At 47.1% G+C, this 16,988-nt stretch overlaps 1 protein-coding gene across 3 annotated transcripts in view; it reads right to left on the minus strand.

Moving 5' to 3' along the window:
• Positions 1-14,331, minus strand: part of Slc16a9 (solute carrier family 16 member 9) — a 37,752-nt gene extending 23,421 nt beyond the window's left edge. Inside the window, exons 1-2 of one of the 3 annotated variants that reach the window (XM_075980014.1) lie at positions 14,113-14,331; positions 1,439-1,665 (exon numbers count right to left, since the gene is read on the minus strand). In XM_075980014.1, coding sequence (XP_075836129.1) covers positions 1,439-1,634 — 196 coding nt within the window. In that variant the 5' untranslated portion in view covers positions 1,635-1,665; positions 14,113-14,331. The remainder of the gene's footprint in view (positions 1-1,438; positions 1,666-14,112) is intronic. The other 2 variants (XM_075980015.1, XM_075980016.1) reach the window with 2 other exon arrangements.
• Between the last annotated feature and the right edge of the window lie 2,657 nt (positions 14,332-16,988).

The raw sequence follows: 16,988 nt of genomic DNA on the forward strand, positions 1-16,988 counted from the left end.
TTCCCAGTTTGGAGACTAGGTTTTGTTCCTGGAATCATGGTAAGTTTGTAGCACACAGGAAGACTCCATGGGCACCATCCCGTCTCTGCCTGTCTCAGCACACAGGAAGGGGCTCCAGGGGTACTTACCCACCTCTGCCTGTATCATCAGTCCATTGGTATTTAAATAATGCCAGATAAGGTAGAGAGACAGTCATTAAGAATTACTGCAGAATTCAAATTGTGACTCCAGGCACCGAAATGATAAATGATATTCAAAAAGATAAATTTTAAAAAATCTTTGCTGTTTGCTTTAAGCACGGAAATCACCATTACACTGCAAACTACTGTTTACCAAAATAGATCTACACATAAGCCCTGTGAAAAGCCTAAAGAACATCACTACGGGAGATACGACTGCCCTTGCTGTGTGATACTTTTCTGAGAAGGTCTTTGTAATTGATGGGCACGTGAACAGAACCTAGTGAGGAATCCCAGACAAGTCAGAGCTTGGAAGACACGGAGATCGCCTGCATACCGTGACCATGCCAGCCCACTGCATACATCCTCTGAATTATTAGATCCCTGGGACAATGTGTGCTCCTTGTTATGGTGAGCCGTGTGTGTGTGTGTGTGTGTGTGTGTGTGTGTGTGTGTGTGTGTGTGCATGTGGAAGCCGGAAGACAACACTATTGCTCATGTTCTTAGATGTTAAGTCTCCCCTATTTTTCAAGACAGAGTCTCTAATGAACCCAGAGTTAATCCAAGCTAAGTAGGCTGGCTGGTCAGTGAACCCCAGGGATCCACTTGTCTCTACCTCGCCAGCTCTGGGATTATAAGTATGCGCTAAAGCAGCCAGCTTTCCTGTGGAGTACTCGGGATCAAACTGACATCCTCGTGCCCAATGTCCCAATGTGCACTTTATATCTGAGCTGTCTCTCCAGCCCCTATGCCTTGCGAGCCTCTTTAGAGGCAGGAAACCTATGTTTGCAGCACAACTTTTTGTTTCTTAAGATTTTATTTCAGTTCATTATCTGTATATGCGTGTCTCTCTATCTCTCTTTCCCTCCATCTCTGTGTGTGTGTTCACCTGTGTGTGAGGATGCCACAGAGGACAGAAGGCAGTGTCTGAACTCCTGGAGCAAAAGCAGTGTGCCTTCTTAACCACAGAACCATCTCTCTAGCGCTTCGCCTTTTCGTTTCCATCCTCTGACATGCCACCTGTCACTTTGGCGAGGAAGCTGATCATAAGATGAATTGTAGGCCTGTGGAATTCCATACTTTCACACAGACTCATTACAGTCAAGGAACAGCCGCTACATCTCGACGGTGACGAGCAGGGAAATACACATTAGGCTTCGAATGTGGAAAAGCCCTCCGTGCCCTGTGCAATGTTGATGATGTGACAAATGCAACTAAAAGATTAAAGTGTAAGAAAACACACAAACAGATCCACTTACTTGCAAGCAAGCCGACGCCACTCGCCAGGGATCCCACCCAGGCTGTTTTTCCTTTTCCTTCACCGAAGGCATCCAACCACTCTATGTACAAGACCCCGACGGCCAACGGGGATCCGTAACAGAGGAACTGAGTGAAGAAGGAGACGGCCACAATCACCCAGCCCCACCCGCCATCAGGTGACTTCGGAAACTCCATGGCGAGTCAATGCGGTGCTTCTCTGTAGGTACTAAAAAAAAAAAAGAAAAAGAAAAAGAACATTTAGAATGTGACCAGCACAGGGTTTGGGATTAAAATACCTCTTCCTGGGATGGAGGATGAGATGGGCCAATAGTTAAGAACACTGGCTGTTCTTGTAGAAAACCGGAGTTTGTTTCCTAGAACCCATGTTGAGTGGCTCACAACTACTGATAACTTTTACGGCTTTAGGAGCTCTAACACCCTCTTCTGGACTCTGTAGGTACTGCACTCACACACACACACACACACACACGTGCACGCATACACACACACAAATAATTAAAAGTAAAATAAATTCTTAATATAGATAAAAATTAAGTATCTTTTCCTTAATTAAAAAAAGACTACCTAAACATATACGTGGATGATTTTAAAATATGGCTGCCATATCAAGTTTACATTTTCATCTATAACTTATAAAATTTCATGCACTCACTGGTACATGCCTTTTAATTATAAAAAGGCAGATTGTGAACTATCTTTCCTATCCTTGACCTCCTTCACCGGGCTCCCTTCTTTTCCCAAAAAACCACCGATTTTAGCCTCCTCACTTTTATTTCTGAGACTCTCCAGGAAGTGGAGCATTAGAAAGAAAGAGACTTAATTAGGATGTTCTTGGGTCAGAACCTATGCAGGGGAACAAAGCAGAGGGAGGAAGAGAGGGGTTAACGGGAAAAAGATTGAATCAGCTCACCAGGCTTGGAGGCAGGGGCCCTAACCTGCTGAGCCATCTCCCTAAAAACAATCTCCCTGAAACCCATAAGATGGAAGAGGAAAGAAGACAGCTTAAATTATGGTTTGCCCTCTAACACACACTGTGCTCTGAGCATGCCCACACCCCACAATGAATCGATACAATGGGATTTTTAAGAAGCAAGAGGCCTGGGCACTTGGGAAATGTTTTCAATCCAGTCCTGGGACTGGCCTTCACACCATCAACCCTGCCCACCCGTGATCACCATAGGAAGTTGTGGTGAGCTCGGGTGAGGAATTCTTGTCCCCAAGGGCTGTCAGCTGAAGACCTTTTGCCAACTATGATTCCAGCGGCTGGAGCAAGGGTGCTTTAGCTTCTGGAGTCTGGAGGGGAGCTGATGGCACATCCCAGCCTTCCGCAATCTGAGTATCCTCCCAGGGCTACCTCACAGACGAGTAAGCAAAACCAAGCAAGCGTTTTTTTATTTTGTTCTTCTGATAAAAATCAGCATTTGGACATTTGTTTCACGCATTGAGCATCCTTTAAGGTTTCACAAAATTCTAGTCTCCTTTTTTATTTATTATTTTTTAACCAGTGTACAGTAGCTCACCATATGGCTACTGCTTACTCCTGCACTCATTTCTGTGCGGACTAGAAAAACAAAATTGCAATGGCTCAAAACTGAAAAAGAAATCCTAGCTGTTCAATCTCTTTTATGTCTATGGCTTCTGTTTTTATTTTATTACTTTTTTTCTATTTGTGTCTCCGTGTGCGCCCACACGCATGCCACAGTACTCATGTAACTAGTAGAAGACGACCTGGGGAAATAAGTTTCTTCCTCTCAACGTGTGTTCCGGCGCTTGAACTCATATCGCCAGGCTTGGCAAGCACCTTCACCTGCTGTGCCTTGTTGCTAGCCCCTAACTGATTTTCTGAACACGGTCTTCCACTGGCCTCGAACTTATCACTAAGGCTAAGCTGGCTGGTAAGTCCCACAGGGTCACTTGTTGCCCCCACCCCCACCCCAGTCATGGTATTACAGGCATGTGCTATGAAGCCTGGGATATTATATGGGTGCTGGGATCCAACTAAGGCTCGTTTACTTCTGTGGCAAACACAATTCCTGTTCAGAATCCCCTTTAAGGAAAACACGGTTTTAATTCCCCAAATTAGATGCTGTAAAGCAGGAGCAATCAAACACCTAATAGGACGGACAGGCTCTGAAAAGACAATTGAGAACCGACTGCATTAAAAAAAAATTATCAGTCTCTAGGAAAGCACAGGGCTGACAGGCAGAGACAGATCATGGGAAAAAACTAGACTTTTCTGGAAAGTAAAGCTGAACACTGTGTCCCTCAAAAACCTAAGCAATTCCTTTCTTCAGAAACAACTTTTGTCCCACCTTGCCATGGGCTGGGCCCGGGTGATATTTCAACACAGAGGGCAAGTAGCGTCCTTTCTCACAGGAAGTGATTAGGACGGCAAATCTTGGAAAAGGGAAGTGCCTATTAAGCTAGCTATGGGGACTTGGCCAGGAAGTTTTCATGGTCAAGGACTGAGGGGAAGTGAAGGCAGCCAAAGCAGGAGCTGAGGCAGAAGGCTTCTTGTATGCGCGGGGCTGGCTTTAAAAGTGGGATTCATGAGAGGGTGGCTTAGACATAAAGAGCAACGGGACCACTCACGGGAGACCTGGCTTCCCAACCAAGGACACTGAGGCTTTGGAGAGGAATTTGCGGGGACTATGATTGGCTTTGAGATGTCTCTGGTGTGAAAACGTTCGAGAGTTGACGGTGGAGATGACTACTCTAATCACGACATGCTAAATATCACCAAAAGGCAAATTTTACATAGGTGACTGGTGTGGTGTGTGAAATATAACTTAATACACTGGTATGTAAAATGTTTTTCCTCAAATGAATGTCCACTCCAGCTGGCTCCATTTGCCTAAGCTCATTGACAGTCTCTTCTGATTGCTTGCTTTTGCTATTGCAAACGATACTTTGATAAAACAATTTTTGTTTGTTTTAAAACAAGGCCTCAGATAATAGTCCAGGCTGCCCCCCCCCAATCCCTGTTTGAGGATGACTTGCACTTGGTGTGTGTGTGTGTGTGTGTGTGTGTGTGTGTGTGTGAGAGAGAGAGAGAGAGAGAGAGAGAGAGAGAGAGAGAGAGAGAGAGAGTTTCTCTATACACGGAACTCTGTGTAGACCAGGCTGGCCTTGAACTCCCAGAGATTCGCCTGCCTCTGCTTCTGGAGTGCTGGGATTAACGGCGTGTACCACCACCACCCATCTGACGACTTGTACTTCTGGTCCTCTTGTTCCGTGCCCCCAGTGTTGTGATCATAGATGGGGGCCACAACTCCTAGTGTATTTTTATGAGGGAATTGATCACAGCCAGGCAAACACTCTATCCTCTGAGCTACAGGCATAAGGTCTACATAAAACATATATTAATTATATCATTAAATTTGGGTCTCATCTCCAACAGATCTCATTTTGTGTATATAAATATTCCAGGGCAGGAGCTACCACACATGGTAGCTTGTCGGGCCAACATAGGTGAGATTGTGGGTTAAATCCCCAGAAATATTCCCCCAAAAGAAAAACAATCCAAAACTCTAAAAGCAAATCTCCAACACTTCTGATTTTTAGCGCATTTTCGGTAAGGAATCTTCAACCAGTATTAGGACGTGGCTCCTTTTTGAGTTTCTAGTTCCAGGTCTCAGTGCCTTAGTGAGTCAAGAGCGTGTCGGTTATGACCCTGAGAAATTCATCTGGCAAGCTCTCTACACACACCAATGCCAGCCCTCACTACAGACTTCTCTACTGGCAAGCCTGCCGCTTCCGCTTCCTGGGGGATTCTAATACTGTGCAGCTGGAAGCAAGAGTCACTGTCCCGAGGAATGGAAGAACACACTCTGGTCAACTGTCCCACAGCTCCCTCAATAAGGAAGGCCACTGGAAGGGAAGGAAGAGGACAGGAGGAGGCTTTGGGCAAACAGAGGGAGTAGGGCTAGGGTCAGTCCCTCCACCCTGGCTTAGTCATCCAGGAAGCTGTAACGAAGTCCTATAAACTGTGTAGTTTATGAACAATAGAAGTTTATCATACAGTTCCTGAGGACCAGGAGGCCACGTTCAAAGCCCGCTCTTCTATGTGTGAGGGTCACTTTCTGCTCAAGAGAAAACTGCCTTCTTATTGAGTCCCCACACAGTATGGGAAGGGTGGGGGTGGAACTCTGTGGTTCCCCACATCTCAGGATCTGGTCTCTTCCCAAAGGCCCCATGCCTAACACTTCTAAATCCATTATTTTAGAGATCCAAATTTTGATGTTATTGGGGGTTTTCAGAGACAAGTTTTCCTGTTTAGCACAGGCTAGCCTAGAAAGCATGCCCCTCTTGCCTCAACCTTGCCGGGCATGCTAGAATCCAAGTATGATAAACCATGTTTCTTCTAGATAAAGGGAGGACGTTAAGAATTTAGGTCACAGAACACCCCATTCCCATCACCCACCCACAAAAGCCAGGCCAGGCTGTTGCTTTAGGTCTGCCCCTTATCCACACCCTGAAAATCTTGATCAAACAGCCCCTCCAGACTTTCAAGGAAAAATGAAAAAATAAATTCTTGTAGAAATAGTGACCACAGCCAAAGCGACTGGCTTTAGGAAGCTGCAGAAGAAGGCACAGTCTCTGACACACCAACTGTAACTTCACCTAAGAATCACAGATGGTGGTGCAGGTAAGTAGATCTCTGGGAGTTCAAGACCAGCTTGGTTCTGCACAGCAATTTCCAGGCCAGACGGGGCTATATAGTAAGACTGTTGGGAGAAGGAAGGAAAAGAGGAGGAGGGAAGGAGGGAAGGAAGAAGGAAGGTTTGAACCTACATCTTTACTATTATAATATCAGATAATACGACTCGTGACTATTTATCTATCTATCTATCTATCTACCTATCTATCATCTATCTATCTATCTACCTATCTATCTAATCTATCTATCATCTATCTATCTATCTATCATCTATCTATCTACCTATCTATCTAATCTATCTATCTATCATCTATCTATCTATCATCTATCTATCTATCTATCTATCTACCTATCTAGACTATCATTACCTGAGCCATATGTAAACATCCATTCTCCGACAAAAACAGAGTAAAACCCTGTGAACTGCAGCACTGTAGATGAAAATGGACATTTTGCAAAGGGAAGTCAGGCCCTCAGAGACAAATACTGAAGTACTCATTCACAGGTGGCAGCTAAGGTAGTTTGTCGCCTCAGAGTATCCTGTAGGACAGAGGACACCAGGAGATGGCAGAAGTGACAGGAAGGGAGACAGGGCTTGAAAATAGCTACCAAAATCCAGTTAAAGCAGGATTCATCCTAATGTTCCTTAGCATTGTAAGGTAACTTCAATTAGGACCATTTCACTACATATTCTACAATAACTGGAACAGACATAAAATGATAAATATTTGAAGCACTAGGAATTGCTAATTACCCTGATACGACTGCTGCACTCTGCACATGTGTCCCGAACCATGACTCCGTACTCCACAATACGTACAAATACTATGTCAATTAAAAATAAGGTTCAGCCAGGCAGTAGTGGCGCACGTTTTTAATCCCAGCACTCGGGAGGCAGAGGCAAGCGGATCTCTGTGAGTTCAAGGACAGCCTGGTCTACAAGAGCTAGTTCCAGGACAGGCTCCAAAGTTACAGAGAAACCCTGTCTCAAAAAAAACCCCAAAATAATAATAATAATAATAATAATATTCAAACCAGGCAGTGGTGGCACATGTCTTTAATGCCAGCACTCAGGAGGCAGAGGCAGGCAGATCTCTGTGAGTCCAAGGCCAGCCTGGTCTACAGAGAGGTTCTAGACAGGCTCCAAAGCTACAGAGAAACCCTGTTTCAAAAACAAAAACAAAACAAAAAGATTCCAATAAATTCTAAAAGGCTGTAGCTAGTTTCTTTCTTTTTTTTTTTAAAGTCAAACATTTGGAGATGCCTGCTATAGTCATTAGTGTACAAGATGACTTGTCAGTGTATGGGACTAGACCAAGAACATACCGCGGCTCTGAACTGTCATGTCAAGCCTCCTGGGAACCCTCTCGGGGCCAGCTCAGGCACATAAGCTCCACGGCCTCTCCGAATGCACCGTTCTCATTTTGTTTATTCAAACGTGTTCTTCTCTTTGTCAACGACAGCTCTGACAGTCAAGCTACAGCCAGGCCCGCTTGTTTATAACAGTTCATTGACATGAAGCAAGGAGTACAACACACAAGCCTGGAAAATCCCAAAATCCATCTCTGAAAACCCAATGTAGCTGGGTGTGGAGGCACAAGCCTTTAATCCCAGCACTTGGGAGGCAGAGATCTGTGGAGCTCTGTGAGTTTGAAGCCAGCCTAGTCTACAAATAGACAGGCTAGCCGCGGCTATGTAGTGAGACTCTGCCTCAAAAGTACATACATACACACACGTATACAAACATACAAAAACTAAATATTAAAAAATCCAGTTCAGTTAAAGACGTTCATTGTACAATTTCCCTTGGAATCGTTAAACCTATAACTTTGTTTTCCTTTCGCTTTTTGGAGCTGGGTAAATGCACTATAAAACAATCTAAACTGCTTTTATGATCCAACTTACAAGAGCAAAATCCTGAACTTAACTCGTTTGATCAAAATTCAAGGAGATTAGCAGATTGTTCTGTTTAAGAAGGGGGCTGGGCATCATGAAGGCACACTTTTAATCCTAGAACTTGGGAGGAAGGGGTAGGCAGGTCCCTTTGAGTCCCAGGCCAGCTAGAGCTACACAGTATAATCCTATCTGAAAAGCAGGAGGAAGAGAGTGTCTGGGCAAATCACACAGGCTGAAGACAATGGAGAGTTCTGAGCGCCATGAGCCGGCCTCTGAATACACACCTTGTCCAAGAGGAAGACAGTTTACTACGCCACACTGGGATGGAGTACGGAAGAACAGCCAAGGAAAATGTTCAGAGAAAAACCTCTGGATCCGGGGACTCAGCCACACTAAGCATCGCTGGAATGAATCCTCTAACAGCCACCATTAGCTACTGAACTCTGTGACATGATCAACCGCGGGGTCATGAGCGAAGAATGCCCTCTGACCTTCAAGGCTTGGTAGATGTCCTCAGTTGAACCTACTGATCTGTCACCATGACTTGCCAACTTGACACAGTCTTGACTCACCCAAGCAAGGAATCTCAGAGAGAAATGAGGCAGATCAAACTGGCCTGTGGGCATGTCTGTGGGGGCATTTGCTTGATTGGTGATTGTGCAAAGGTGCTTCTGGGCTGTATAAGAAAGCTCCTGCCAGCAGGCCAGCAAAGCTGCGTTCCTCCATGGTTTCTGCATCATCAAGTTCCTGCTTGAGTTCTGTCCTCACTTCCCTCAGCGATGGACTGCAACCGGGAAATGGAAGCTAAGGAAACCATTTCATTCTCTAAGTTGCTTTTGGGCAGTGTTTTACAGCAGCAACAAGAGAGGAAAAACCAGGATAGCAGCCTAACGCTGGCCGCGGGTCACCACCAAAGGAGCAGAGTCACCCATTCTAGCAAGGCAGGAAGAGGCCAGCAGTGAGTCAATGGATTCAGGCGAAGGTCACTGAATCACACATTGTCGATGTTAAGGCCAAATCTGGTCCCGAGATTGTTTTGTTTGACCTGTTCAGTGAGGTCGCTTTTGTTGTGGTTTGGCAAATTTGAATGAATTGCCAATGCTTCGGTACTGGAAGATTACCCTTAAAAATCTGAATTTCAGTGTCCCCCCACCAAAGAAAACAGAAATTCTGCCAATGTTGGGTGTAGTACAATTAATAAAAACTCAGAGACAGTTATTAGGGTTCAACCTGAAGGTCAGAAAAGTAAAACAGCCAGCCACTAGCTCTTATCTTTACCTCAGTCTGAAAATGGCGATCCTGCCTCCTGGAACCCTCAGAATGAGTCTGTATGTGAGAGCTGGCCTCCCATCTTATATTCCTCTCTAGGGCTGGGATTGAAGGCTTGCACCACTCCTGGCCGGTTTCTATGGCAAACTAGTGTGGCTACTGGGATTAAAGGTGTGGGTCACCACTGCCTGGTCTGTAAGGCTGACCAGTGTGGCTGTTTTAGTCTCTGATCTTTAGGCGAGCTTTATTTATTAAAAGACAAATGAAATATCACTACAGTTGGGCCCTTGTTTTTTATGTAATAATTAGTTGAACCTGACGAACTTTGGTCTTTGTTGGCTGAACATCTCTCCAGATTCTTCCACTCTCTGATAAGTCCCGGAGTCTGGATGAGGGCTAAGTGTACTTAGTGTCTCACCTTGCCTGCCCTGATACCCCTGGCACAGCCCCGGCCTCCTTTATTTACTCGGTGCCTGTATCTCTGGCCATCGGCTTCCTCACCAAGCCAATGAGAAGCCATCTCTTCTAAGTCCTATCCAGCCTCAGAGAAGATATTAAACAGGATCTGTTAACTATTTGGAGTCAAAAGGTTTAACAGAATCAAGCCTATAAACACACACACACACACACACACACCCCGCCACCACGCCCAGCTTTTCCATAGATGCAGGTTGTCAACGTCACCTCTATACATCCTGCCCACACCATGTGCTTTGTGCTTCCAGCATTTGGCTACAGCTATTTCATGCCTCCCAGCCAAAAGCTTGGCCCAGGAGTATCCTGGTGAAGTCATCCGTGACGAAGACACTAAAGTCGCTGACATGACCTTCTGTTTCATAGTTTTCTACAACTTACTCGTCATTACTTAGAATCCAATCTGATCTCTGGAAGCTCCGTTTGATGGTGACCCTAACCTGTGCACCAGAACAAATCCTCCTCCTTTCCCCAGTCCACCAAAAGGCCGTCACTGTGATGAGAAAAGCTAAGTCACGCAGGCCTCGGTATCTGCTGATAGGGTTCGCAGGCATGATGTTTGCCTTCTCCTTGGAACACAGTCCTTTTGAGAGCTCGACATTGTGCACTAGCTAGTTATCCTCTAGCTATTGTAATTGTGAATTATCTGAATGAATCTAAAGCAATCTACTGTCCTATAGTTTTCCCCCCACCATAAATGGCCAAATAGCACAGGAGACCTAAGAGAGAGAAACTGGGAGACTCATGGGAACAATGACAGCGGTGGAGACCCAGGGTTCCTGGGAGACTCAGGCTGCTCTCACCTTCATATCTGAGGTCACCAAGTCTGCTAACAGTTTTTCTTATCCTGCTTCTGCTCAAGCTTAAGAATATCTTTTAAAGCACGTCATATAACAGAGTTTGCTGGTTTGCTTAGGTGAGGTTTTCCCTGCACAGCCAGGCTGGCCTCCAATGTGCAATCCTCCTGCCTCATCTCCCAAATACTGGTATGAGAGGTGTCAGTCACCATGCCTACTTCCGTGTGACAGGTTTAAAGGGAACAAGGACACTGAAATATGTAAGTGAATGTATAGAATGACATCAGTCAGAACGACGGGGGTGGGAATGTTAAGGCCCAGCACTTAACAGTATTAATAAAAGTCAACATTTATGACTATGCCAACGATGCAATGCAATAACTCAAGAGAGAGGCTCTGAAGGTGGCAAATCGGGTTCATATGTTTGATTGACTAGTTTCTTCTTTTTGATATTGTTTTCCATTGTGTATATGTGTGTGTCTGCATGCATGACTGGGGGTGCCCATGGAGGTCAGAGAGTTCTATCTGTCCCTTTGGAGGTGGAGTTACAGGCAGTTGTGCGCCACCTGATGTGGGGGCCGGAAACTGAACGTGGGTCCTGTGCAAGGGGAGCACATGCTAACTCCCGAGCCATCTCTCCAGTCCCAAGATCGACCTATCAAAATTCTCAGTCTAAAATCAAAACAGTGCAAAAACGGCGTGGCTCTCTTGACGGCAGGCTTCAGGAGCGTTCATGGTTACTAGCATTACAAACAAGGGAAGCCGAGAGAAACTGCTCTTACCCCACCGGCCCAGAAGTTAAAGATAGGTTCCTGCTGAGCACAACTCCACCATGACGTCATAAAAACACAGGTCCAGGGAAAAGCACAGCTGAAGGTGCATCGTTGTCGGAGTCAACCACACTAGCTGTTTCTTCGCTCTCCCCGCCAGTCACGTGGATGGGAAGCAGACACTGAGATTTGAGTCATTGGCTTAGGGTAGCGGTAACTCACAAAACCAAACTGAAAGACACAAACTTAGGCGAGGACCCAGATTGTTGGAGCCAGTGCTAAGGGCAATATTCAGCCACACTTCAATGTCTTGGCCTCGGGTATGGTGTTTGGCCCCATCCACCTCCCAGCATCATCTAGTATAAATTCCAGGGTCCAGCTGCTTCCAGAGGCTGTGGTTCCTATGCATGCAGCCGACCAGCCCCTATGTGTGCTAGGCTCTGGTTCAGTGGGGACTCCTTCCCACCAGGAAGATCCTCTTCTCACTCCAGTCTCAATGAAGAGCCTGCCCCCACCACAGAACTTTTCCACTCACAACCCCAGATGAACCACTTTTTTTACTATTCAATATTAGTACACTGTTGGTACGTCTGCCCTTGAACTCCTCTTTCTGGGCCATCTCACACGACACATACATGGAAGAATGCTGTCTATGCTACCAGACTCAACAGAGGGCATGCCTTCTATTTTAAATTTTAGACTCAATAATAAATTATAGCTTAACTCTTCCGTTCACAAAAATCACTTAGTGTCTACTGAAAAACTAAACATAGGCACTAGCTGGCCTAGAATACCTGCTTTTCTTCCTTTACAATTTTTAATTAAAACTGAGATACTTATTGCTAGGGGAGTCTTTTCCAGAAAGCTGCAATCCCTCAAGCAAAACATTGATTCCTCTCACTGCGGCCCCCACAGATTCTCCACACAACTATAGTCTCTCAGTAAACATTGGGGGACATTTCAATGTAGAAAAAGACCACAAAAAATTGAGGGTTCAAAAGAGGGGATGAAATACAAATGAGAAATCCGATCTCATCTGTTTAAACATCAGCCTCTTGGTCTATTCCAGTAGTTCTCAACCTGTGGATCAAAACCCCTGGGGGTGCTGAATGACCCTTTCACAGGGGTCACACATCAGACATCCTGTATATCAGATATTTCCATTATGATTCATAACAGTAGCAAAACAACAGTTACAAAGTAGCAACGAAATTATTTTAGAAGGTTAGGAGGGGGTCACTACAACATGAGGAACTGTGTTAAAGGGTCACAGCATTAGGACCATTGAGAACCCCTGGTTTAGACAGTGTCCAGGTCTATCTGAAGCCAAAGACACCTTTTCTGACATTCAGACACTAGCCACTGCCCACCGTCATAGCTAGTATTGTAGAGCAGCAACGAAAACATTAAGAAGCCAGTCAAGAGTTCCTAATGTCTGCTTTACCACTTTATTACACACTTGCCATTCCCATAGACCCTTCCTTAGAGATGTGAAGGTTGCTTGCCATTCCACATCACCTTATCACACCCTTGCCCTTCCCGTAGACACTTCCTTGGAGACGGGAGGGCTGCGCTCCTCTCCACTTACCCAAGAAGTCTGTTTTTTGGCCATGTATCAGTGGTGCTGCTTTACATGTTTTTGCCAGCGTGCAGGTGAAACGATTTTCTTGTCTAATTTCTATTTGCTTGTTGAGGGAAACTCTGGGTACCAGCGCCACTCCTGGCACTAACACAGGGTCCAACTGAGGCTGGACCCAGCATGAACACCTTTCTTTCCTCTTCACCCTCTTTAGCATCTGTTACCTGAGAACATCTAAGCTGTTTCTGCTCTGGTCTAGGTGAACATGACAATCTAGGCAATTCAAGATATCTAAATATTACGACTGAACTGTAAGCCCATGAGACGGGTCCAGTGAGGTTATTAGGATATCAACATAAATAATAACATGTAAATAATGTATGTAATATAAACGCTGCCTAAACATTCCGAATTGTTTGTGTTGCATACACCTGCCATCCCCAAGAAAGGTTTTATCCGGACTTTGATGGTCAAGTTCAACGGCTTGCTGCCCTCTCCAGTGCCTCGGTTCACAGCTAAAACCAAAGCAGGTTACCTAGGCGAACCAGAGCCGAGGCATGAGCACCAAAATCCTTCCAAGTTTTGTTCCTCTGAGCTTCCAGGTGGCTGAGGAGCTGCCTGGCAGCTAGGCTCCTGCACGCTGGAGGGCAGCCCGGGGGCTACACTGTCTGGCGCCCGGCAGGACCCACCCGCACCACGCGCTGCTGTCCTTACAGTTAGACGCACTCTGAGCCCCAACTGGATTCCCCCCAGCACCTGAGCCCACCTCTACTGGAGCTGCCTTTTGGCAAGTGAGGAGTGAGGACCCACCTGGGTCGTATGCCTCTTTCTGAACTGCCACCAGCACCTGCAGAAGGTATCCCGGCAGACTCATGGCAGAAGGTTCCCGCATATCTCCCAGATCTCATCCCCTTGCTCCCCCTACTCCACTACTCCACGCAAAATGCAGTTCTCAGATTCCTGGAAGTGTTATGCAAAGGCAAGCACTCTTTTTTCTTTCTTTCTTTCTTTTGATCTTTTTAAAGGGGGAGGGGTACAGAGCACGCTGCGGCGTTCTCAGGGCACTCTCAGTCCGGGGCAGACAGCCGGACCAGAAGCCGGCCGCCAGCTGTGCACCCGCGGGTGACAGTGCCACCTTCTCTCGCTGCAGTTTGCTGAGTAACAGATTTGCTCCGACCGGGACCTCCCCGGCTTCTAGGGCCTTTACCTGAGTCCCGGGCTCGGCTGGGGCCGCGGTTGCTGATCCCGGCCGTGCGCTGGGCGACCGGTCCCGCCGCGCGCGATCCACCGCCGCCGCCCTCAGCCCCAGGGACACATGGATTGCAACCCTCCCCGCCGGCTCCACCTTCCAGCCCCCACCCCGGGAAGTCACTCCCGGGGTGGTCCCACTCGCCGCTCTCCTTTGCCGAGGCACCCTGGCCAGTCTAAACCGGTTGAGACTGCACGCCCGCTGGGGGAAGGAAGAGGAGGTGGAGGAGGAGGAGATGGAGGCGGAAAAGCTGGCTGTAGGGGCGCTGCGTCTACTCCGGTGGCTTCAGGCCACGCTAGGAGGCGGGAGGACCGGACCCGAGTCCCCTGGGCACCCCCACCCAAGGATCCCCATGTACCCCCGCCGAGCACCGTGTGCATTTGCGAGTAGCCCGGGTCTGAACATGAACATAAGGGTCGCTTGCTCTCCCTGACTTCCCGGGGCCACTTGAGAGCCTCCTGGCCGGAGTTATACTGGTGGGCAGTGATCCCAGAGGAACGCGCCCTAAAACTTTGTAAAGTCGGTACTCTGTGGCAGTGGAAAGTAAGGACGCCAAGGGCTTTCCTTTGTGACAGCTCCTCGGGAAAGGAGGGCGCCCGGCAGGACGAAGACGGAGAAACTGTATGAGGATGGTCAGGTGTCCTGCATTTGTACCAGGCTAACTCTTACTTGTGGTACAGGACAACCGGCACCGGAGCTACCAGGCACCGCACTCCGCCCTGTCACAGACGCCCACTGCAGACAATCCCGGGCCTCCAATGGCTAAGAAATGTGCGGACACTACTCGCTCCAGGGATATGCTCGTGGCGTGTGCTCGCCCTCTGCCCCATGCGTGCACAGTTTGTCTGTTGGGATTCTTAAGAGAACAAGTCTATCTAACAGCTAGAGAATTCATTCCCTTTACACCTGGCAAAGCCTGAGTTCTAACTTATACAAGGACTACCAACCATTAAGTAAGTTTCAGCTAAGTTGCCTAGACTTTTCCAGCTTATCTCCTTATCTATAATATCAGTGTGAGATTCTCAGAATCTTGCCTGCTTCGTGGAGTGTGCAAGAGTTGAGAATTCAGAAAAGGTAGGGGACCTGACCACACCTACCACCATGAGAAGATGGTTGGCTGTAGCCCTTCGCCCCTCTCTATTCAGGTTATGGGGAAGTCCCATCAAAAACATGCCTGAGCCTGGAGAGAGCTTGCCATCCCCAGCACCCTATTATAAATAAGCCTACAAATAAGCTATTGTAACCACAGCACTGGAGAGACTGAGCCTAAAACCTAATCAGAAAGCCCCCGCCTCACACAGAGACCCTGATTTCAAAACCAAGGTGGATTGTTCTTAACACACACACACACACACACACACACACACACACGTATCTCTAAATAGAAGAAAAATAGGGGAAATATCTCATAGCAACAACAGTCCAGCATGGTGACTCACACCCATACCCAATTCAAAAGGCCAATCTCCAGGAGTTCAGTGAGTGTTCGGCCAGCCTGGGCTATGAAAAGCTTGTCAAAAATAAACACTACCGATTAAAAAGCCACAACACAGTGATGACAATAGGAGGGGGTAGTACCAAAAAAAAAAGTGAAAGGAAAAAGAATGGAGACCATACTGTCAACATCATAAAAACGTACTTGGGAAGAAGAAGAGAGAGGCTCAGTGTTTACCCTGTACTGCGGTCTCCTTTGGGATGCCTTACATTCACTCAATGGTATTTCCAGCTGCCTGATAACCTATGAAAATTTCCCCTCCCTGCTTCAATAATAGGTGTTTTGGATTGCTTTCCTTGGTTCACACAGACCCTAGCCATCAGAGTACAGATCTATGATCTCAACTGTTGACCAATCACTGTCTGTGAAACTGCACTTGGGAAACCCTACCTAGGAAAAGGGATGTTTGCATCCTCAGGTATGTGAACAGCTGAGGGCCAGTCTGTTCCCTCCGGCATCAAATGTTGCTTACAGGAATAAGCAGGTGGGCCCTCTGTGTCTACCCAGGTTAGTCCATACTTTTCCATGCAGGCTGAAAGAGTTTCCTTACCCAAAGGTAAGGTTTCTGCTTTAGCGTGAAGCTGGACCCTAATGGGCTAGACTCAAACAGTTGCAAGGCCTGGCTTGCTGAATGGCTGAGGTGGCTAGAAGGCCGCTTTAGTGCTTGGAGGCCAGCTCTGGGGGTAAAGGGCATGCCACCAGGATTCAATGTGAAAGCTGTCCCTGTCGCTTGAGGTTCTCTGTTCAGTCACACTCTGGTGGAACACTGAGGCCAGCAAGAGAACCCAGTGATCCAGGTCATCCCTGCCTTGTATCTACAAATAGAACTTGACCCACAGAAGCCCAAGGAGCCCCTCCCCCACAACACTGCCTCTGGAAGCACAGAGAGACTGGTGGAAAGGAAACTAAAACCATGTCTTCATACCTCTGTGTTTTCCCTCCCAGGGACAGGAAGTGCCAGGGCCTGCAGACAAAGCTGGGGCTCTGGGCCCAGAGGTCAATGCCATTTTAACCAGTCAGAGGGAGAGAAAATGGCAGGCCAGTAAAGAAGCTGGATGTAAAAGGGCCTGCCTTGGCAAGAAAAGAAATTGGAAGCAGAGTGTTGAAAGGCATTCCAGCATAAGGTGATGCCCCAAACTGAAGGGTTTGTTCTTTGCCTAGGGTTCCTATCCCCATCAAACGTTTAGGAAGGGCTTTGTGCCCCACTTTGGGGAGAATAGGGTGGGAACATTAACCTGACATTTGCTCCTTCTTGGTTCTCATCTCAGTGAAGAAGCAGAAACCAAATGGACAGGAATGGAGGACACATTGGGCCAGCATGGGAATCACCCTGGTCCAC

This window comes from Microtus pennsylvanicus, chromosome 7 (genome assembly GCF_037038515.1).
Source record: "Microtus pennsylvanicus isolate mMicPen1 chromosome 7, mMicPen1.hap1, whole genome shotgun sequence".
NCBI lineage: Eukaryota > Metazoa > Chordata > Mammalia > Rodentia > Cricetidae > Microtus > Microtus pennsylvanicus.